Source organism: Aulonocara stuartgranti, assembly GCF_965226115.1.
Source record: "Aulonocara stuartgranti genome assembly, chromosome: 23".
Taxonomy (NCBI): Eukaryota; Metazoa; Chordata; class Actinopteri; order Cichliformes; family Cichlidae; genus Aulonocara; species Aulonocara stuartgranti.
In genome coordinates, this window is record NC_138958.1 from 52,331,269 (window position 1) to 52,353,332 (window position 22,064).

The 22,064-nt window shown below is 38.4% G+C and overlaps 2 protein-coding genes and 2 long non-coding RNA genes across 7 annotated transcripts; 3 read left to right on the forward strand and 1 right to left on the reverse strand.

The window, feature by feature from the left end:
* The first annotated feature begins 782 nt into the window (after positions 1 to 782).
* On the forward strand, positions 783 to 3,893 carry LOC309701654. 2 transcript variants are annotated; one of them, XR_014275204.1, is made up of 5 exons: positions 783 to 1,074; positions 1,495 to 1,558; positions 1,924 to 2,076; positions 2,438 to 2,525; positions 3,107 to 3,893. It is a non-coding gene; the product is annotated as an uncharacterized lncRNA (long non-coding RNA). The 2 variants fall into 2 exon arrangements; XR_014275205.1 differs by having other exon boundaries at positions 1,523 to 1,558.
* A 2,156-nt stretch (positions 3,894 to 6,049) lies between these two features.
* LOC309701351 (uncharacterized protein) lies at positions 6,050 to 9,855 on the forward strand. Of its 2 annotated transcripts, none has more exons than XM_082525481.1 (5): positions 6,050 to 6,194; positions 7,225 to 7,321; positions 7,695 to 7,805; positions 8,254 to 8,420; positions 8,753 to 9,855. In XM_082525481.1, exons 2-5 carry the CDS (start codon positions 7,232 to 7,234, stop codon positions 9,678 to 9,680), a joined length of 1,296 nt encoding a protein of 431 aa, XP_082381607.1. In that variant the 5' UTR covers positions 6,050 to 6,194; positions 7,225 to 7,231; the 3' UTR covers positions 9,681 to 9,855. The 2 variants fall into 2 exon arrangements, with proteins under 2 accessions (XP_082381607.1, XP_082381606.1); XM_082525480.1 differs by lacking the exon at positions 6,050 to 6,194 and adding an exon at positions 6,662 to 6,956.
* A 1,344-nt stretch (positions 9,856 to 11,199) lies between these two features.
* On the reverse strand, positions 11,200 to 16,092 carry LOC309701352 (uncharacterized protein). Of its 2 annotated transcripts, XM_082525482.1 has the most exons (14): positions 15,846 to 16,092; positions 15,132 to 15,157; positions 14,737 to 14,822; positions 14,556 to 14,588; positions 14,370 to 14,459; positions 13,887 to 13,958; positions 13,690 to 13,778; positions 13,475 to 13,577; positions 13,121 to 13,223; positions 12,989 to 13,041; positions 12,802 to 12,880; positions 12,287 to 12,580; positions 11,894 to 12,087; positions 11,200 to 11,785 (listed from the first exon to the last, which is right to left on the reverse strand). In XM_082525482.1, exons 2-13 carry the CDS (start codon positions 15,136 to 15,138, stop codon positions 12,080 to 12,082), a joined length of 1,017 nt encoding a protein of 338 aa, XP_082381608.1. In that variant the 5' UTR covers positions 15,139 to 15,157; positions 15,846 to 16,092; the 3' UTR covers positions 11,200 to 11,785; positions 11,894 to 12,079. The 2 variants fall into 2 exon arrangements, with proteins under 2 accessions (XP_082381608.1, XP_082381609.1); XM_082525483.1 differs by lacking the exon at positions 12,287 to 12,580.
* LOC309701354 lies at positions 16,081 to 21,944 on the forward strand. The gene is made up of 3 exons (XR_014274953.1): positions 16,081 to 16,152; positions 18,027 to 18,192; positions 21,888 to 21,944. It is a non-coding gene; the product is annotated as an uncharacterized lncRNA (long non-coding RNA).
* Positions 21,945 to 22,064: the final 120 nt, after the last annotated feature.

A 22,064-nucleotide genomic window follows, 5' to 3' on the forward strand; every position in this document is an offset into this window, starting at 1 on the left:
TGTGTATTTCTGTCTGCGTCTCCCTCTGTTCGGCGTCGCGTTCTCCCTCATGTTGTGTGTTATTCTCCCCGTGGTTCCTGGTACATCTCATGTTTAGATTTCCAGTTTAGTTCAGTACTGTTTTGTGTTTCACCTTTAAGCCAGCATTAAAACTGTGATCTTTAAGTTTATCCCCGTGTCTGTGAGTCTGCATCTTGGGTCCTTCTCCTGCCTGCCACACAACGAATCATGACAGTTTGATTTTGTTGTGTTTATCCGCTGCACCTTAAAGGCCGTTCCATAAAAATAGTGCCAAACCTAAACCGGTCCGTGGCGCATAAAAGGTTGGAGACCGCTGGTTTAGGACACGGACATAGTCTCTGTTATAGTGCCTACACTGTTCACTATTATAGTCTGTTCAGAGAGCTAAGCTTCCACTACTGTAGATATATTCATAGCACTTTGTAGATCTGTTTACCTCATACTGTTAGGTGGGCTGGATTACACAGATGGATTACGTGGCAGAAACACACACGGACGCAGAATAGTTAGTGATGCAAGTTTTTATATACACGAGTAAGGGGGAATATTTACAAGGGAAGGGGCTATATACAGTGATAAATAAAAATGTGCCAGGAGGTAAACACCGAGGCGATGAGACGGAGCCGAAGCATGCAGGTAGGCAGCAGACGCACCGGAGCTACCTGACAACAGGGAACAAAACAGGGCTTATGACATACCGTTGATAGCCGAACGTTAAACACAAGTGGACGGAGAGAGTTGGAGAGCTTACTTGACCACCCACACTGAAAAAAAGGGACTGGCCATCTCTTGGATTTATGTAAGCATCTTGCATGTATTTAACACAATTGCCTCATGTTTTAAAGATAAATGTAACTATATAGTGTAAAAACTACATGATATGCAGAAAGGGTGTATTAAATTGTTTATATCATGTTCAGGTGAAGTAAGTCAATAAGATAGCAACGTTAAATCTCGTGAAACCACGCCTGATTTCATCTCGCGGGCTTTGGATCGTGGTTTAAAAAATGCATCCATCTCAGTCAAGTCGAGCAGCCAACTCTACGTTTTTTGGTATGTCTTGATTTTTTGAATTAATATTTACCATATTTCAGCCAAATGTAGTTAAACGTCTAAAGTGCCGCCATGTAACATGCTAAAAAAGAGCCGTTAGCTTATTTGCTGTTTTATCTGTTATCAAAGAATTGGCGCTTTTTCATTTGAATTTGTCTTTGGCACAAGAGCCGTAATATCACATTAAACCTAATTACAAGGCACTCATAACATAATTTGGTTTTCTGTGTGAATAGATTTGCCAACTGACTCTTCAGTTACATTGTGTATTTACTGCACCGTGGTGTTAGTGAGATTTTGGACATTGAACAGCTTTAGCTAATATCATCAGCGGCATTATGCTAGCTTACATCCCTACCCCTCCTGCCCTCACCTGCTGTCCTTTTGTTTTTGTTTTTGTTTTTGTTGATGCACATTGAGAGATGACCTCTATTCTGCATTTCACCAGGAGTCAGCTGATGGATTGTGGGTTCAAGGTGTTATGGTAAGAAAGTATATTCTATTTTCGTTTAAGGTTTCTGTAACTTAATTATAATAGGTTTTTTATAATTATTAGGTGCATGCATACTCAAATAGACCACCCTATTAATACAACTGAGAAATCCAAAATCTGCCATAGGTTTAACTTATACCTGTATGTATTGTCAGAAAGGTGATTACTGGACTCACATTAATGCACACTTGAACTAAAATGAGGTTGTAACTTGTGGGTTCTTGGGTTGCAAATCAGAAATAAACATTTTTTTAATCCCATAAGATCTGGAAACACAGTTTTTATTCAACAAAACATTACTGATTAACCAAGCACAGTGCCTGCTGTTATTTCAAAATAATTTTATGTCATTTCAGATGAAATGCAGCATTCCAGTGCATCCCAACCATGCCTTTACAGTCAAGGTTTCTGACGGAGCTGAGTTTTTCTCTGACAGTCTGCTGAAAGTGTTTGCAAAGTGATCGGGGGAACAGGGCACAAAGCTAAAGGATGTAGCTGCCATGATGACAGTAAGAACTTTAAAATTCTTTAACTACAAAGTGTATATGTATTGCATTAGGTCAGTAAAAGATTTTTATGCTGCATCCATTGAAACAGTCAACTATTACCTGTGAGTACTGATTCCACCGAAAGGATGCCATAATTTTCGTCATGCATTTACTGGCCCACTGAGAAAAATTGATCTTTTTAAAAAAATAAATGTTCTGGAAACTATATATCCATAAAGTGGATGTCAAACAGGAACTTTTGATATTGCTTTGTAGATGCTGGTGTTGCATGTTGACTGGTTTAAGTTTTGGTCTGGGATCATTTTCTTCTGTGCTACTGAAAAGTTCACAAATCTCTGTTTTCTTTGTTATAATACTTTAGGATGACATTAATGCTCAAAGGGAGTCTCATCAAAGTGCTCCGCATCTGTGTGAAAGACAATTGCAACATCTTGGTGCAGGAGTTCATGGTGAGTGTTTTATGAGTAGATTGTGGCTTTGCAACATTTAAAAATGCATTTAGTTATCCACTTGATCCTCATTGGACCAGTTAGGACCAGTAGTCCTCTTTAATAATTTGAAGTTCACATGAGGCCTGGTAGTGAACTCAGCCGCCGGCCCTTGAGGCCCCACCCCTGTATTAGGGGTCACATCAGTGTGAAAAAAACTTTAAATTTGTCATTCTAGTGAACAAAGGAAAATCCCACCAATATTTACATTAGCTTTTGTTTGAAAAAAAAAAGACCAACAGCTAACCAAATTGTGGGGCTGAAAGTCTAAATTCTAACATCTTCTGAGTGACAAAACCTGGATTTCTGATGGGCCGGTGTCTTTCTAAGAAAAACTAATGTAAAGCATTTGAAATTATGTTTTTCACCCTCTCTTAGAAACTCTGTTAGACCATGAATGGCAGCATGGCAGGCCACTCTTTGGCTATAGCTATTTACTATGTTGCTTGCATTGGTTTAAATTACTCTAACATTAGAACTGGTAGATTCAAAAGAGATGAGTTTAAAAAGGAATCTTAAAGAAATGTTTTGTGTTTAACCAGGACTTGACTGAGGCCACTGCACAGATTGAGAAAACCACAATGAACATCTGTCTCCAGAGGATGCACCAGGCAATGACTTTTCTGACGTTGGCATCATCATCGAGGGTATAGTAGTTCTTCAAGATCTGGATAACGTGACCTTTGCAGTAGCCATGCTGTTTGGACCTTTTTTATTCCTTCAACATGAGTTACCCATCACAACTCTGCTACACTTTTGAGGTGATTCAAAGGGTGGTAATGGAGTTGGATGCAACTCAGCTCTCAAGAAAAGCTCACAACTAAGACAAAACTGCTCCTGCAACGAAGCTCACTGTTATGCATGTGAGGTGACCAGCTCTAGGTGAGAAGACATTTAAATCTCACACTTGTTCTGCTGCATTTTTGAAGCTCAATTCCAGGAACAGATCGCAGGGTTCATTTTTATATACACTGCAACTGCCATGAGGACGAGCCGTTTTTTTTTTGTTGTTGTTGTTTGTTTTTCCTTTTGCTCTGTACAAGTTCTCTGTCTGTTTGGCAGCATTTTTAAATTTCTCTTTGTATTTTTTCTTTCTTTTACTAGTGAAGAGATGTAGCGTGAACAGTTATACAGTCTAAATATCCCATATGGGCCGTGTGAAATGGTATTTTCAGTTTCATTCAGTTGAAGTAAAGAACGTTGAATATTTCTAAGCTTGCTGTTTTGAACCAAGATGTCACAGTATGATCAGTGCCGTAATTTTTGACAGTCACTGTATCAATGTTATTTTTGCATCTCTTGAATAAAGGTTTTGACCTGCAGGTGCTAATTTCTTTAGTTAATGGGGTAAAATGGGTAATGTTAATAGGAAGGTGTTTGCCAATTCAGTAACCTAATTTAATGTTAATGGAAACTAACATTACCTCAAATTGTTTAGTTATAATTGTTGTTTAACTGAATCTTGACATCAGAGGCCTTAAATAGAATGTTTTGTATTGTTCTTTCCCAACATTTTTCAAAAGAAAGAGTCTAATTTCTTTGCTGCGATTGATTCCAGAGAACACGGAAGAACTGACATTATTTAACTGTTGATTTATATAGATTCAGTGGAGGAGTAATGTCAGTTTAATTCTTTACCTACTGTCAATGCAGTGAAATTAGACATTTTGTTTTGAAAGGTTACTGGTGGATGCCAGCAACCATCTTGGAAGAGGACAATATAATCTGTTATAAGGCCTCCATTTGAAAATTGTGTATTTGATACTAGAATATAATAGCAAAATGTAATTTGAAGATAACATGTAGTATTTAAGTGACCAAGTAGTATTGGGTAAAAGTTATTGAATGGTGTTGGGATAAAGTGAGAAAATTGTGAAGGATTAAAATATTTCAAGAGCTCAAATTACTTCATCAAAACATGTTTAAGTCACATTTTATCAACACAAATTGCACAGGTTTATTGAACATGAATAAATTGTGTTAATTTAACTCAATTGTTTAAGTTGCTGCCAAAGCAAAACATCTGTGTGCAACAAATGTCCACCATTGAATTAAGTAAATCCAACAACATATTTTTTTCAGTGCAAACCACAGCCGCTGCGGTGAACGCCGCCTGATGGTACGTAGCACTCCGTCGCGGATCCACAATAGTCAACACAAAATCCTAGGTAGGCGGGCAGGCGATGGAACAGGCTAAGACAAAGAAAAGTAGGCGAAACATGGATCCTTTAAAACATACAGCTCCACAGCGTAAAATCAACAGATGCAGCCTGTGCTGACTAGTTACCACTTGTGACAGCGACAATACTCCGACACCAGACGTCCGTGACTCAGCTCCCTAAGAGCGCTCACTGATGACATCCGATGCGTCGCAGGTGTGTTGGAATGCCATCAAGCCCAGCCTCGCCTACCTATAACCAAAAAGGAAAACAAAACCCAAACAACAACAATACACCTACCCACCACCTCCTAACACATACATCTGAATATATGTAGCACATCTGTATAATTGTTCATATTACACCTGCATATATAGATATACAGATCATCTGTATATCTGTCTGTAGTTCATCTGTATATTTGGTCTCTTTGGACATAATCAGTGAATAACTATTCCACCATTTAAACGACCCTCAACTGTATATATCAGTACATCTGTGTATTTGCTCTCTATTTAACTTATCTGTATATAATCGGCTCTTATTGCACTTACTGCACTTTGCACTTCCTATTAGATGCAAACTGTTTTTCGTCACCCTGCATTCACACATGTGTAAAGACAATAAATTTGAATCCTAATAAGCAAAAAAGTGTGAGAGCACCACCAAGAAAGAAGCTAGTGGTATCTTTCTCTGAAATGCACTGACCAGTATCACTGTGTCGTCTTATTTACAGATACTCGTAGAATCATGCTTTAATCAAATATTTGTGCATATGTTGACAGTGCAGAGCAAAGTTTGTGAATGGAAAGCGTGCTAGTTCCATCTATGTGGGGACGGCTGCAGCTCAGGAGGTAGACCAGGTCGTCCACTAATCTGAAGGTTCAATCCCTGGCTGCCCAAGCCTGCATGCTTAAGTATCCTTGGGCAAGATACTGAACCCCAAGTTGCTCTTTGATACGTTCATCATTGTATGAACATGTGTGAATGTTACATAGAAAGCACTTGGTGCTTGGGTGATAGTGATGTGTCGGTCGCGAACGAAACGGCTCTTAGAGCCGACTCTTTGAAGTCAACGACACGAGCCGACTCCTTATTGGGAGCCGTGGTTTCTTTTTCTTTCTCTCACCCTCTCTCTCTCTCTCTCTCTCTCACTTTTTCCCGCTTCACTCGGCACGCCAGCCTTGTGCTTTGCGCTGGGTAGAGGGGGGAGGGGCGGTAGTTACACTCAGTAGCACAGGAACAGAGGGACGATCTGATTTCCTCGTGTCAGCATTGTTCCCACATCATCATAATTAATGTTGTTCCAGGTTCAACATTGCAAGTGACCAATCACCTTCTTGTGACGTCATTCCTTTGCGACTTCGAAATACCCGCCTTCGAGTATTTCGAAATACAAGTGAAGAAGCGAAAAACCGCCGCCTGTCCGCCGAATTTGAAGTCAATTTAGGATACTTTCCTTTAATAAACGGTAAGCATTATACATATGTTCCTCACTTGGCTTGCTGTTTGTTTGCTAGCGATAAGCTACTTGACGACAGCATTAGCTAACCAGTGTTCTCTAGACCAGCGTTCCCCAACTTTTTGGGTGTTTCGTGGCCCGGGGGTTGGGTCAGGCAAAATTGCAGTAGCTCCCCTGATCATTTTACAAACATAAGTGAAGAGAATCTGGACTAAAAGGCCTAGACTTATGGTTGTGTGCTGAATCTATGAATCAAACTATCACCTGGAAACATAATTAACTGGTCCATAGCTGTGAAACTGGACATGAGTTCTTGATTCTATGGAGATTAACAGTAATCCAGAAATTTACAAATTTGTCCCAGGGACATCGCGTAGATGTTGTCCCTGGGACATCGCGTAGATGTTGTCCCTGGGACATCGCGTAAATGTTGTCCCTGGGACATCGCGTAAATGTTGTCCCTGGGACACTTAATGGAAAACATCAAGAACATGTTCTCTTCTATCAACCATACACATCTGACCAAGAACTAATGATTGTTTTGCAGACACCTGTAATGAAATCAAACATGGAGAACTATGCAAAACAGTTAGTATTTGTTGACACCACGCACTGCGTTAACCAGTATTCATTTCCCTTATTCACACTTGTTGTAAGAGATGATCATGGGCATGGAGTCCCTGTGGCCTATGCTATTGTCAGCAACGAAAGTCCGAAAACCCTGGAAACTGTTCTTGGAATAGTTTGTGAGCATTTCCCAACTTCCCCGAGGTAAATAATACATTGACAGCTATTGATTTTGAAATAATTCCTTTTCAAAAAAGTTATAACATGCCAGAATCTAATGCTATAGCTGCAGCATGGGCTGCAAAAAACTTTCCTTTCCAGTTGTTAAAGTTATTCCTATAGGCTGTATGCAGTATTTTATATATCTACTTGTGAGTTGAAATGTTTAATTTGGCATTGAAGTGGTGCTTTGAGATAGCAAAAACATTTTCATACTGTTTAATCTCATTTAGTGTTTTCTTTTTTTCTGTAGAGCATTTATGGTTGACAAAGACTTTGCGGAAATAAATGCTTTGCAGAAGGTTTTTCCAGAGTCAGCTATCCTTCTATGCTGGTACCATGTCTTGCAGGTAAACCACATTGTTTTCTTTTCACATTGTCTAAGATGCACCTGAAACACATTTTTACAACAGGGTCCTGTTGTCATGATTTGCCTCATTGTGATATTCACCTACTCAGGTTAATGAATATAAAGGGATAAAATGTTGAGTGACTATGTCCATCCATTTAAGACCACAGTGCACTCATCTTCTGGTGGCTGCTTCCCAAAGCTCTTTTTGACATTTAAAAATATGTTTGCCTGGTTGATTTCTGTAATGCACAGGTCCTCTTGTCCAGTGAGTGACAAAGTTATTTTTGGACGTCAGCTTTCTTTTATGCTTTTTGTACAGCTGCTCCTCTGTCTCTCTCTCCAGATTAACTTTTTTCCTCTTACATTCACAGGCTGTTAATCGATGGCTTTCAAAATCAGAGTCCGGGGTCCATGGGCTTTCTAACACCCAAAAGAGAAATGAAATCATTTCTTTCTTTTGTAAGCTGAAAGCTTGCACATCTGTAAGTGTAATTTGTCTATTTCACATTTTGATTTCTTGATTACACTAAGAGCATAATAACTTTCAGTTGCTAAAAAAAGTTACAGAGAGATACAAAATAGATTTTTGAAACAATTTCTAAAACTGGCTTCTTATCTTGCTTATCAAAACAAGTACTTAAGCTGTGCAGACCATCATTGTGTCACCCACTGTGCAGTAGAACTTGTGAGTGGGATTCTTTCACAGACAGATGCTGAAACCAAATATGCTTATAGGTTTAGTGTTCCTTCTTAGCCATTGTAAGGGAAGAAATAATTGCTTCTTAATACAAAAACACGACATATTATTAATAACTTAAAATTCTTAATGTTATTCAATAAAAGGAAAAGGGCTTCAATACATAATATTAAAGATTTCAATAGGTCTGTTAAATGGATTGAAATATATTCTGTTGCATCCAATTCTCTTAGGAGGACGACTTTAAAGCCACATCAGCAGAGTTCTGCCAGACATTTAAGCAATACCCTTTGGTGTGCCAGTATTTTCAGAAGCACTGGGAAGGCATTGGCCACATGTGGTGTGACTACGGCCGTCGCTTCAGTCACGCTCGTTCTGAAACAAACAATGTGATTGAAAGGTATGATTTATTATTTTGACCTCATTCAATTGTATTGCTGAAAAAAATATATTATGCTTTAATCCAAGAGGCTAAACTGAGTAGGTTCGTCATGTCATTGCCAGAACAGGTTTTAGGCAAATCCTTTAAATTCTAGCAGCGTTTTTTATGTTATCACAACAAAAAACAGAGTAGGTGGATTTGCCTAAATCAGCTAAACCGGCACAGAGCATTCCTTTATAAAAGACGTGTGCAATAGGTATTCCAATTTTTAAAAAAATAATACAGTCTTGATTAAAACTTTAAATTCCTTCAATTACAGTTACTAATCATTTCAAATAACTGTTTTTCAGATTTTTCCACCGCCTGAAATACCAGTTTTTATCTGGCTACAAGAATAGGCGTCTGGATGATCTGATTGAAGTGCTCCTAGGGAAGGCCGACGACTACTTCTCAGTCATAAAAACCCTGCAAGATGTGGGCCGCATGAAAAACAGGTTTGCTGACACCTTGTCTCAAGTTTCAGACTCTGCTTCAAGACTGATGGAAAGTGGTTGGGCTCTTAAAATTACAGTCAAGAACAGCCATGGAGTTAATGCATATCAAGTCCCATCTGAGTCAAGAGAAGACATGGTGTATGACGTCTGCCCTGTTGAGTCCTACTGCAACTGTACATATGGCTTACGAGGACTTCTTTGCAAGCATCTAGTGTTACTTGCAAAATTAGCAGAGGCTGACAATGACATCTATCCAAACATGGAAACAGACATTTCTACCTTGGCAAGAATTGCAGTGAAAGAAAGGCATTACTTTGTACACTGTGAGGACTTGAAAGTGATAAAAATGCCAAGTTTGTTTGGAAATCTGTGTTTTTTTGCATCGGCTGAAACACTTCAGTGCACTTGTTGTACGTTCTCTCACTATAACACATGTGCTTGCCTGAAGGTGGCTTGTAGCCATTTTAAAAAAATGAAAAACTCTCTGAAAAGTCCTCTATCAACTTTGAATGACACTCCTGTAGTTGAAAGCACAGACAAAAAATGCACAGAAGATGCGGTTGGAAAACTAAATGCTGTTTTAGACACAGTTAAACAGTGGGCATTCATTCCAGAGGGTATTACTCCAATGATAGATGAACTGCATACAAATGTCTTAAAAACAAAACAAGTAGGCAAAAGTATATGCCAGTACGAAATAAAGACGACAGAGAATGCACGCAAAATTAGGCCATTGTATTCTAGCAAGAAACGTTCGGCCAGCATCGACATTCCAACAGTCTGAAAATGAATGTGAACAGTCGATAACCACTGAAAGAGAGACATCCTCTGGAGAAAATGAAAACCTTTTGGAATACAAAACAAAAAAGAGAAGAGTTAAAGCTAAGTATATGCACAAGTAGACTTTTGTGTGACATTTCAAAGGGACTGCATCCATTACTTCTGTTTATTGAAACCTAAAGCTGTCTTAACTTTCTGCCAAGGAACAGATGAAAAGAAATTGTTTGGTCTCTCAAGCAGTTGTTATTTATGTGTGTTATTCATTACTTTGGCTTGGTTGCTGTTTTTGATACAAATTCATCTGTGCCCATTGTAATATTTTCATATGTTACTATTTTTATATTGCTATGCATTATAAATAAAGGATTACTTATTACTATTAAAGGTCTGCATTTGTAATTGTTGGTATTATTTATAAAATATGCGCTCTTAAGTTTTTTGCTCCATAAAACGATACCTGTCACTTTTTGGACAGAGTATCAGCTGTTGAGAATCCTGGCTCATACAAAATAGAAGTAAAAGGTTTCAACATCCAGCCTTTTTATGATTAAATACAAAGTGTAATAACAGAGTTATTGGGGTGTGATTTTGTTAATAGTTAGTCTTAAGTATAAGTTTAATAGTAATGAGTAAGAAAATATAGCCAGAATAATGGAATGAGACTAACACCTGACCTCACACTGAGATTTGGTATGAAGTGGCATGTTTGTGCTAATGCTGACATTGGGGCTCAGAGTTCCTCTGTGTGTATATATTTGTGAACGTTAACTTGGCTAATGTCCAAGGGTTTGACTGCTTTCCTGTTGGATTGTATCACAAAGAACAGGGATAAGAGCACCAGTGGCCGTGCACACCCTCATCTCTCTCCTTCACCCGATCATTAGTGTTGGAAACCGGCATTAGCTCAGAGTAGATTAGACTTCAGTATAGTGCAAGTGATTTGATTTTATGATTATTTGATTCAGTTTTTTCTGTGTTCAAGCTCAATTACTTTAATAAAATATGTTGAATTCAAACAAATAAATAAACAAATAAACTGTGGACATTACCCTTTTAAACCTTTCTGAAACAAGACAGGTAAAAACCAGTGTATAAAATTTTACATAGGTATAAATAGCTCTAACACTTTACTCCAGCCTGGCGTCCACACATGTGGACATCACATTTTGGGTTATTTAGACCAAAATACTAAATCTTGATCAACAAGTGCCTGATATACAGTTATGAGGACATTATACTGCAACTGTTCTATCGAAATTTCAAATGAATGTCCTCATATGTGGCTCTCATTTTTCTCAGAAACAAAAATTAGGTAAAAAAAACAAAACCTGGTAATTCTTTCTTTTTACATTCATCGGGTTCCAATCGGCCCAAATATCAAAGAGAAATTAAAAATGCATGCCATGGAAGATTTCGGGTCTTAGGGGGTTAAAATGACCAGACCCCTCCGGCCTGTTTTCCAGGCCACTAAATTAAACCCAGTCAATTACCAATTGAACAGAATAAAAACCTACGAGGTCCACTAATAGTCCAAAAGTCCAAATCTTTAATAGAAAAGACAGGCAGAACTCAAACAAACAATAATCCAAACGAGGAGCATATATACACACTGGAAAGTAAATAATTATAAGTTATTAAATCAGACTAATTAAATACAGTAAAACTAATAAGGGAAGACGAACACACGGGAAATAAAAATAACAGTGTAAACATACCAAAACTCAAAATAAAACAGGAAAGCTACTACAAACCGAGTGTGACACAATTACATTCATATTGAAACATATGTGATAATTTTCTTTCTTTGTAGCATTTTTAAGATATGTGTTAGAACAGTCATTATGCTGTTTGGATTAGGAACCAATCATTTTTGCCAAATAGTTAACACAAACTTAGAACAACAATGAACAATTTTCAAGATTCTGATTTACAGAACAAACAAAAGTCACAAAAGGTTTCATTATTTAAGAGACAAGATCAAGTTTTTCACACAGGAATGAAATGACAGAATCCAGTGCAGCGGGGCCAAAGGTGTGTGTCAGCAAACTGAAGGTTGAGGAATCAGTCAGCTCATGTTTAAGATTGTGTTGGATTTTGAGAAGAGTCTGTCTGTTATTAGAAAGTAAGATTAACAATGTTACACCAATAACCCAAATACGGGGAAATGACAAATAATACCAAAAAAGATACAACTTTCATATTGTTTTACTAACTTACTTTGTCATATCAGCACTTGAATGGTCGATGCCTTTACAGACCATGTCTGTTGTGACATCGCAGGCCAATCTTCCGGCAAACCCGAGGGCTAGCTCCCCAGCCTCCTCTTCACTCAGAACACTAAACACTGTTACTTTAGTTTTGGCCTTCTTAGGCCTGTCAAGAATCATTGCGGGCAGTTTGGCTTTACGGCCCTAAAAAAGAAAAAGTGCAAACACCAAAAGAGCAGAGAGAGACACACACACGCGCACAAAGTTAAATGCTTTTGTTTACATGGTGTAATTGTGTATATGTTGCAGCAAATGCACAATTTCCAGCCACATTGTCACTTCATTGATACGAGTAACCCGGATTTATTTCAGGTGACATCAAAATCACGAAATGTATATCTACCCCAATCAAACCTCTGAAAACATGAACTGACATGTTCTCTGCGTTGATTCTGCGCTTCTGTTTCTTTTTCTTTGTCTTCAGTCTGTGTACCTTCATCTCTGACTGTCAGTCCTCCTATCTCACTGTTACTTGTCGATTTGCTGCAGATGTTCTCTCCCTTAGGAACTTTTCCTTTGTCATTCGCTGCCTGATGCTTTCCCTGATGACATTCTTCACTGGCTACTTCTATTGCTCCTCCTGTATAGCCACCCACTATGCTGCACAACTCCTTTCCCTCTGCTGTGCTGCACTGTGCTGTTACATAAAGAAGAATGATATAAACAGCACTATATCAATTTAATTGTGAAGAGAAATCCCCACAATACGACACAGTTATGTCTAAAATAGTTTTGTGTAAAAACTGGATCTTGAAACGTCCACTTTAATTACACAGTCCTGGTGTGCAAAGGCAAAATTACGAAAAAAAAATTCACTTTAAACATTTTTGGACATTGTTTAGTTATATTGTGACTTACTCTCACAGAAGATACAGATGCCACAAACAGACTTTGAACAACGCATGTGCTTGTATGCACCACATTTCTGGCACTGCACCTGTGAATTAAAAAAAAAAAGAAGAAGAAGAAATAAACAAACAAAAAACAAATGAACAAAGTCCATTATATAAACAATCTATATGGCTAAGGACATGTCATAGTGTACCCGGTCTTTGGCTGCAATCACACACCAGCACTGACTGCACTTCCTAGTTCGATCTGCAAAATATAATTTGTTTAAGTACAAGTTACATTTTCCAATGTTAGAGAAAAAGAAGGCAGCTAATTTTATCTTTACCTATTGAGGAAAATAAGTAGTGGCAAAGTCGGGACCTGAGCTTTGTGATTTCAGTGTTGTACTCCTCCACTTGTGTTTTACCGTCAATGAGAGATTGGGCAAACTAATAATTGACGAAGAAAAAAAAAAAAAAAAAGAACAAAAAGAATTAGATTAACAAAGAAATGTTTGTTTGTTTTTAACCCCCCCCGAGAAAAAAAAAAAACAGAGCAACCAAAGCAAAGCATTACTGCTGAAATGGTTCAATCTACAAAAAAAATTGAGATTTTACCATCCTGCCTCTAAGGCTTTAAAAACTGAATAGGCAAAAATGTAAACATTACTTATATAGGTTAAAGCTATAGTTTTCAGTACCATTATGACATGCACTCCACATGAGTTCCCATCCTGTTGATGTGGGTGGCTCACATGTGACAAGGTCCACTCTCCAGCGCAGCCTCTTGCTGAAGCAAATGAGCTGAGAAATCGCAGTTATTACAAATAAAAAGCATATAGAGAAATCAATAACCACGTTCGGTAATGATTTCAATTAAATTAAATATGTTATGTTAAATATGTTAATTAATTACCTCCAGTTTTTCAACACCGCACTTTTTCTGACCTCCGACTCGCCAAATGAATTCATATAGACTATGGTCCTCTTGGGTATGTCACAAAACTGTTTTGTAAAAAGATGGATATGGTAGGCTTGGGCCTTGAGCTTTCCTAATGAGGGACACTGAAAAGTATCATGCACTAGAGAGAGTGCAAAATCTGTGCAACTTACAAACAAGGTCCAGTGGCTGCCGTTTTCCAGACAGGCTCCAATCAATTTCTCATACATCTGAAAGATGTTTTTCTGGAAATAAAAAGAATGTGACAAGTATGTTTTTCTGTCAAGAATGACACTGCAAAACTGCAAAAGCTTGTCAGGTGAGACTTGTAATTAATTCTGCAGATACACAAACATATAGAAAGTGTCATTTTTGGTTTACATTAATTAATTTCTATAGTGTGTACAAAACAAATCAAGACCACAGACTCAACACGCACCACTAAATTTTTGGTGTTCTTTATCAGTTGGCCAAGACAGAAATGTTTTAATCTGTGTGCATTGCTTTTGAACAAGTCTTTACACAGAAAAGGTTTCAGAAAGGTGTTTTTCAGGTTCTTCTGACAAGGCTTCAATTTTGGAAAATGCTGTTTGTTTATAGTGGCAACTTATAAACCCTTTGTGATAAGAACATAGTTACCACAGTCCAAGTCATACCTTCAAAAAGTATGCACTTTGTGCTCTTGTGGACCCATCCAAAATTTTTCCAGTGATTTGGCTTGGTATTGGATAAATGTGAGGGAAATTCTATAAAAATAACATAAATACACCTATGTTTTCAAATACATTACAAAAAACGTAAACATGCTATGTCATTATGATCAAACAAGCTTTTCAACATACCTCACACTGCAAATAGATTAGGCCATCTATTACCTTATAAAACAAATAAATAAATACATATAAATAAAAACAGAACTAAGGAACACGATTCATTAAGTAAATTGTACAATAAAGTGTATTTAAAGCAGAATTTAACATTAGTTTTATGACAACATAAAAGGATTTTTATGTCAAGAGGTACCTCATCTGAAATGTTAGTCTGGTCAAACAGGGATTTCAAACTTGAAATACCAATAGAGTTTGGTCCAGCTACTCCCACAAGGTAATCTGTGAGAAAGCATATGCTGTAGTCAACAGATATCATTTTCTTTTTGCATGCTGCAACCATCATCCATTTCAGTCTTCTAGGAGCTTTGTCTGGTTGTAGTTCTTTTTTCTCCTCCTCTCCCCTCATCTATTAATTAAATTGTTTTCTGACCTTCCTAACTGTTTCCGACCTGTCTTCCCAATGTGATGTTTAAGCAATATATGTATGGTCAGAAGGGGGTGAAATTTTCATTGCAGTTGTACGTGTAACATTGCATGTGATAATAAAAGGCTTGATTGGTTGATTATTCAACATGAGTTGACATTTACCTGACATTGTGAAGGAGTCACAGTTTCTGTAAGGGTGTAAGAACATAACATGTGGATTTGTTACACTTCTTTTTCACAAGTTAATAACAATCAATAATTTTCATTCCATTATTTACAAGCTATCACACGATGTCCCAGGGACAACATCTACACGATGTCCCAGGGACAACATCTACACGATGTCCCAGGGACAACATTTACACGATGTCCCAGGGACAATATTTACACGATGTCCCAGGGACAACATTTACACGATGTCCCAGGGCAACTTCTACATGATGTCCCAGGGACAACATTTACACAATGTCCCTGGGACAACATCTACGCGATGTCCCTGGGACAACATCTACGCGATGTCCCTGGGACAAATTTGTAAATTTCTGGATTACTGTTAATCTCCATAGAATCAAGAACTCATGTCCAGTTTCACAGCTATGGACCAGTTAATTATGTTTCCAGGTGATAGTTTGATTCATAGATTCAGCACACAACCATAAGTCTAGGCCTTTTAGTCCAGATTCTCTTCACTTATGTTTGTAAAATGATCAGGGGAGCTACTGCAATTTTGCCTGACCCAACCCCCGGGCCACGAAACACCCAAAAAGTTGGGGAACGCTGGTCTAGAGAACACTGGTTAGCTAATGCTGTCGTCAAGTAGCCTATCGCTAGCAAACAAACAGCAAGCCAAGTGAGGAACATATGTATAATGCTTACCGTTTATTAAAGGAAAGTATCCTAAATTGACTTCAAATTCGGCGGACAGGCGAATTGACTTCAAATTCGGCGGACAGGCGGCGGTTTTTCGCTTCTTCACTTGTATTTCGAAATAATCGAAGGCGGGTATTTCGAAGTCGCAAAGGAATGACGTCACAAGAAGGTGATTGGTCACTTGCAATGTTGAACCTGGAACAACATTAATTATGATGATGTGGGAACAATGCTGACACGAGGAAATCAGATCGTCCGGAACAGAGCGGGAGAGAGAGAGCGAGAGCAGGGACAACAACGTCACATTAGAAAGGTATAGTAATCATCCACAACTATTTTCAGTTGCAGATGATAAAGGATTCAGAAAGTTTATTCATGCAGGTCCATATGACAGAGAATATGCATCTTCTTTTAGTTTTCATATTTTCATTTATATTTAATTGTGTTGTGGTTTGCAGTGTTTTGTGTTGTTTCACTTTAAATTTGTTTAAAAGGAAAAAGCTGAAAATTTAAATAGTTAAAAGTTGAAATGTGAATAGTTGGTTTTTCTATTATATGATTTATTTATTACATTTTATGTGGAGTGAAAAAAATAAAAGTATATTTAGAGAGACAAAGCACGTAAAAACTCCAAAACACATAAAAACTCCAAAACGCGTACAAAACACAACAGAAGTGCTCCAGGATGCTAGGGGGCAGTGTTGAGCTTTTGTTACCTAGTGGCTACACAAGCCAGCAAGTACCAACGACTAGTGATGGTAAATTTGATTCTTTTTACTGAATCAAGTGTTAATGAGTCACTCACCAAAGTGAATCGGGTTTTTTGAGTCATTTGATTCACTGAGTCAGTCGACCAGAGAGTGCAAAAATTTTACATTTTCACTCAAACTTAATTTGTTTCCCTTTTCATGTAAATCCCACTGCTAAGATGAATGATAAAAAAAAAACCAAAACTATTTTATAGAGAAAAAAAGCAAAAACATTTCTAAAATTAAGCAATTTCCTATCAAAATTGCTTAATAAACATTTATTTTGTTTATTTGTATTTTATTAGTATTTTCCTTAAGTGTGTCAAATATATATTTTCTCATCTAAATGTCCACTGCGCTGTGAGCCAGGGGGCGGTAATGCGCCTTAACATTGGCTGCCAACCAAGAAGAAGAAGAAGCTGTGAGCCAGGAGGGAGGGGGTGAGTGAGTCCTGAGTGATTCGCTTATGCTTACGATAATGGAATTAGTTTGCTAACAGCAACAGGGATGAGTCAGTGAGTCAGTTGGGCTTGTGAATCATGATTCACGAGTCAGTAAAGTGATTCTCGAGTATTGAACGATTCGTTGACGAATCGAACATCACTACCAACGACCGGATGTGGTGTGTGGTAGTAACAGGTAAATGAACTTTTTTTTAAATTATTTGAATATATATGAGTGCTTGTGTATAAACACACAAACAATACACACCTGCTTTCAACTGTGTAATTTAAGTGATCTAGGTAGCTCTGTTTGGAAGTTCAGTTAACGCTAGAAATGTGTTTTGGAGTTTGTACGTGCTTTGTCTCTAGGGGCCACCGCATATATTTATATATAAACATATATAAATAAAACCACGTTTTTTTACATTAGTAATTCATTTTGTGCATAATTTTATATTATTGTTAATAATAAATTAATTAAAGCAACAAAACAACCTGAAGATCCGGTTGGGAGCTGAAAGAGCCGGTTCTCTAAAAAGAGCCGGAAATCCCATCACTATTGGGTGAATGAGGCATGATGTATAAAGTGCTTTGAATGCTCAAGCAGAGTAGAAGGGTGCTACATAAACACTTCATTTTCTTTGTACCATCTCTGTGTATGTGTGTAGGTTTGAGACATTGGTGCTGTCAGTGACACTTCTGAAAGAAAGAAAAGTACAATAAATAATCACCGAGGTGGTGAAATAAGACAGGATCATAATCACGTTCTTGAATGACTTAAATCGAAAAAGGGCTAAAAAGTGGCCTGATTCATGACTCATATCGGTCACATATTTGTCAGTAGTTTGTACTGTGAGCAGCAGTGTAACCCTGAGCTGAGCATCAAAGACAGGTGGTGCAGGCTTAGTCAAATATGATGGGCGAATTTTTAATTACGTTTTCTCCATTGTTTTCCTTGGTCTGACTGTGGAGTTTTGTTTTGAAATTCATGACAGGAAGTACTTCTATTTACTAAAGCTAAACAGAAAAACAGAGTAGCCCCCACTTCTCGCGTGATTCTGGCTTCACAGCAGGAGCTCAAACAACTTTGCAAGATTTGAGAAGCGTCCCACAGAGCAACAGTACAGCCTGCGCTCCGGATCACCGTCTGTCATTCAGCAGGTGAGTAACACTTCCGTCTGTCTGCAGGAGCAAATGTGCGGATACTCGAACTCTGTTCATTTATCTGCAGGTTAGAAGTAAAACTCAAAGGCAAAAGTTATTTGCTACTAAAACTCCTCTGTTAGAGGATGGAGACCAGTAACAACAACAACAACAACAATAAATAACAACAATACATTTATAGCAGTTTGGATAAAGCCACACATTAAAGATAAATGTTCCCGCATGAAGACACACAGTCCTGAACACTGACTGAGGAAAGGACGGTCCTCTGACAACAACAACCTGACGTGATGCGTGATGTTGCGTGCTCGCCGTGTGGAAACTACAGTATGGAGAAGATGGGTGACAACATGCACATGGAATAGAATAGAATAGAATAGAATAGACCTTTGTTGTCATTGAACATGTGCCAACGAAATTGTAGAAATGCTTCACCAACGTGTTCTTACCCTGTTGATCTTTGCAGGTTACTTGGATAAGAAAAAACAATATTGATCATTTTTAGAATAAAGATTTCGAGATTTTTAAGGAGTGGCAGATGTTTTTAAAACGATTGCATAATTGGCACTTAAGCTGTGAGCGCAGTGCCAAAACTCTCTGTCCTAAATCACTCTGTGCGCAGGGTGAGGAAGTGAGGTGTGAAGAGCGCACACAGCAAGCCACGTCTGGCTGAAGAATCTGTAACGAATACAAGTGAAATGTCCTATGAATGAATCCGTGTTAGTGCGTTCGATTAATCTCCATGTGATAATGTGCTACTAAGTAACTGGAACGTCTCGTCATCTGATTTGTGATGCTGTGTTTTCTGACCACAGTCCTGTGTTGTTTGAAGTTCCTCTTGCCTGTGCCTCAGTTAAAACTCGCGCTGCTGCTCAGCGCTGTCGTGTTTTTAACTCCTCCACTGCTGAACACTTTTCAACAGTCTTTGACCAGATCTGTAAGATCCCGGATTTTTTATGCAGCCAGACTGAGGAACTGAGCTCATGGTTTTATTCTACCTGTCGGACTGCTTTGGACACTGTGGCTCCATTAAAATCCAGACTGCCTAAAACTAAATCTGAGCCCTGGCTGAACGACTTGACCCGAGCTGTCAGACGTGACTGCCGTCGAGCTGAGCGCAAGTGGAAAAAGGACAAACTACAAGTGTCATTCCAGATGCTGAAGGACTGTTGGCGTCGATATCAAAGAACTGTAAAAGATGCCAAAAGAAAACACTTATCTGACATTATTTTGTCAAACTGCCATAACCCACGTGTTTTATTTAATACTATTAACTCTGTTCTTAATGCACCATATACTGACTGTATTGAGCCCTCATCAGAAGCCTGTGAAAATTTTTTACACTTTTTTATCGAGAAGGTCTCCTCCACAAGGGCTCAAATCTCTCCTCATGCTCACGACCTCTCAGTCTCTGTTTCCTGCTCTGCTGTCTTTGACAGGTTTGAGCCTGTGACTCTATCCTTTTTAAAGGAGACTGTTGGTCATCTTAAGCCTGCAGGGTCTCCAAATGATGCTGTCCCTCCTCGACTTTTAAAAGAGGTGTTACCTACAGTTGGTCCTTTGGTGCTTGAGCTGGTAAACCATAGTCTGATGTCAGGTGTTGTCCCTAAAGATTTTAAACATGCAGTAGTCAAACCCCTGATTAAAAAACCTGCTCTTGATCCTATGGTTCTTGCAAATTACAGGCCTATCTCCAAACTACCTTTTCTTTCCAAAATTCTTGAAAAGGTAGTTTACAGCCAAATAATGGCCTTCCTGGAAAAGCAAAATGTTTTAGAGGTTTTCCAATCTGGTTTTAAACCCTTTCATAGCACTGAATCAGCCCTTTTAAAAGTTTTTAATGACATATTTTTAGCGACTGATGCTGGGGACTGTGTTGTTCTTGTGCTTTTAGATTTGACAGCTGCGTTTGATACCGTGGATTATGCCATTTTATTCTCTCGTTTGGAGCACTGGGTGGGCATTAGGGGCACAGCACTGGAGTGGTTCAGGTCCTACTTGACGGGGCGAACTTTTTGTGTCAGCCTTGGTGACTATGCGTCGTCCTCCGCTCCCCTCTTGTGTGGTGTCCCACAGGGCTCAGTTCTAGGCCCCCTCCTCTTCTCTTTATATCTGCTTCCTCTTGGTTCTGTACTGAGAAAGCACGGCATTGCTTTCCACTTTTATGCTGATGACTGTCAGATCTATGTCCCTCTAAAGAAAAAAGGCAGATACCTTACACAGCCATTACTTCAGTGTCTCGATGACATTAAGGCTTGGATGTCTGTTAACTTTTTAAAATTCAATGATAAAAAGACTGAGGTGATGGTTTTTGGTAGCCCCACTGAGACCCCCAATGTGTATGTAGATTCCCTGGCACAGTATGTTAAGCCAACTGTCACAAACCTGGGGGTCAAAGTGGACTGTGATCTAAAGTTTGATAATCAAATTAAGGCCGTGGTAAAATCTAGCTTCTTTCACCTCAGGCAGCTGGCAAAAATAAAGCCAATTCTTTCACAGCAGCACTTTGAGACAGTGATCCACGCCTTTGTTAGCACTCGGCTGGATTACTGTAATGCACTTTATATTGGGGTCAGTGCATTATATATTAGTCATCTACAGAGGGTGCAAAATGCCGCAGCTCGTCTTTTAACTGGCACTCGAAAGTTTGAGCACATTTCCCCTGTTTTAGCTTCACTTCACTGGCTGCCCATTTCTTTTAGGATTCATTTTAAAATTCTTTTATTTACTTTTAAAGCTCTCCATGGCCTAGCTCCATCTTATCTCTCTGAGCTGCTACAGCCTTATACACCCACCCGCTCTCTCAGGTCAGCTGATCAGCTGCTCCTGAAGATACCCAGGACTGGGCGTAAACTTAGAGGAGATCGTGCTTTTGCTGTAACAGCTCCCAAACGGTGGAACGAGCTTCCTTTAGAGATTAGACAGGCCTCTTCTTTATCTGTTTTTAAGTCACTCTTGAAAACCCGCCTCTTTACCTTGGCCTTTGACACCACGTGAGATGTTGGTTTTTTATTTTTATTTTAGTTGTTTTTAGGTGATTCGATGCTGTTTTATCTTGTTTTTGCTTTAACATAGGGCTGTTTTAATTTTATGTCTTATGTGTTTTATTTATTTAATTTGCTGTTTTTTGTTATTCTATTGTTTTAACTTATTTTCTGTACAGCACTTTGTTCCTGTGCTGGGTATTTTGAAGTGCTTTATAAATAAAATTGGATTGGATTGGATCTGATGGCAAATGATGTTAGGTCTGCTTTCACACACATTGCAGTTTGTAATAATAAACAGTTGTCAGAGATTTCCATCAAAACCACATTGATTTCCCTTCAGGCTCCTTTGAACTGCCTCACTGTTTTAAGAGGCAAACGTGCGTGAAGCCTGAGCTTACACTGATTTTGGATGGGACGAGACTCTCCCTGCTCAGGGCTGCAGTTTTTTGAGCCACTAGTTTTTGCTGCTCTTGGCAGAATGCGAGTTATTGCTGCAAACTGACTGCATCATAATATATAAATTATAGCACAGTAGATCCTGCCCTTTAGCCTATAAAATCAAATGCATGTTATTTTAAGATAAGATACCTTTATTAATCCCACGGGTGGGAATTTTTGTTAATATTTAAATATTATATGTAAATGTCCTGATTACTTATTTAACTGCTTTGATCTAGTGGAATGTCTTCCTTCCTCCTTGTTTAGGATTTCTGTGACGCAGTAAAATTCCCTCCATCCATCACTTACCCCACGAGACCTGAGGTAAAAATTAATTTATGATAATCACACAATTCTCACTAATTGAACTGAATGCAAATATGCATTTATAATGAACATTTACATGATCTGCACAACTTTGCTTATTATGTTGTTGTTTTCATG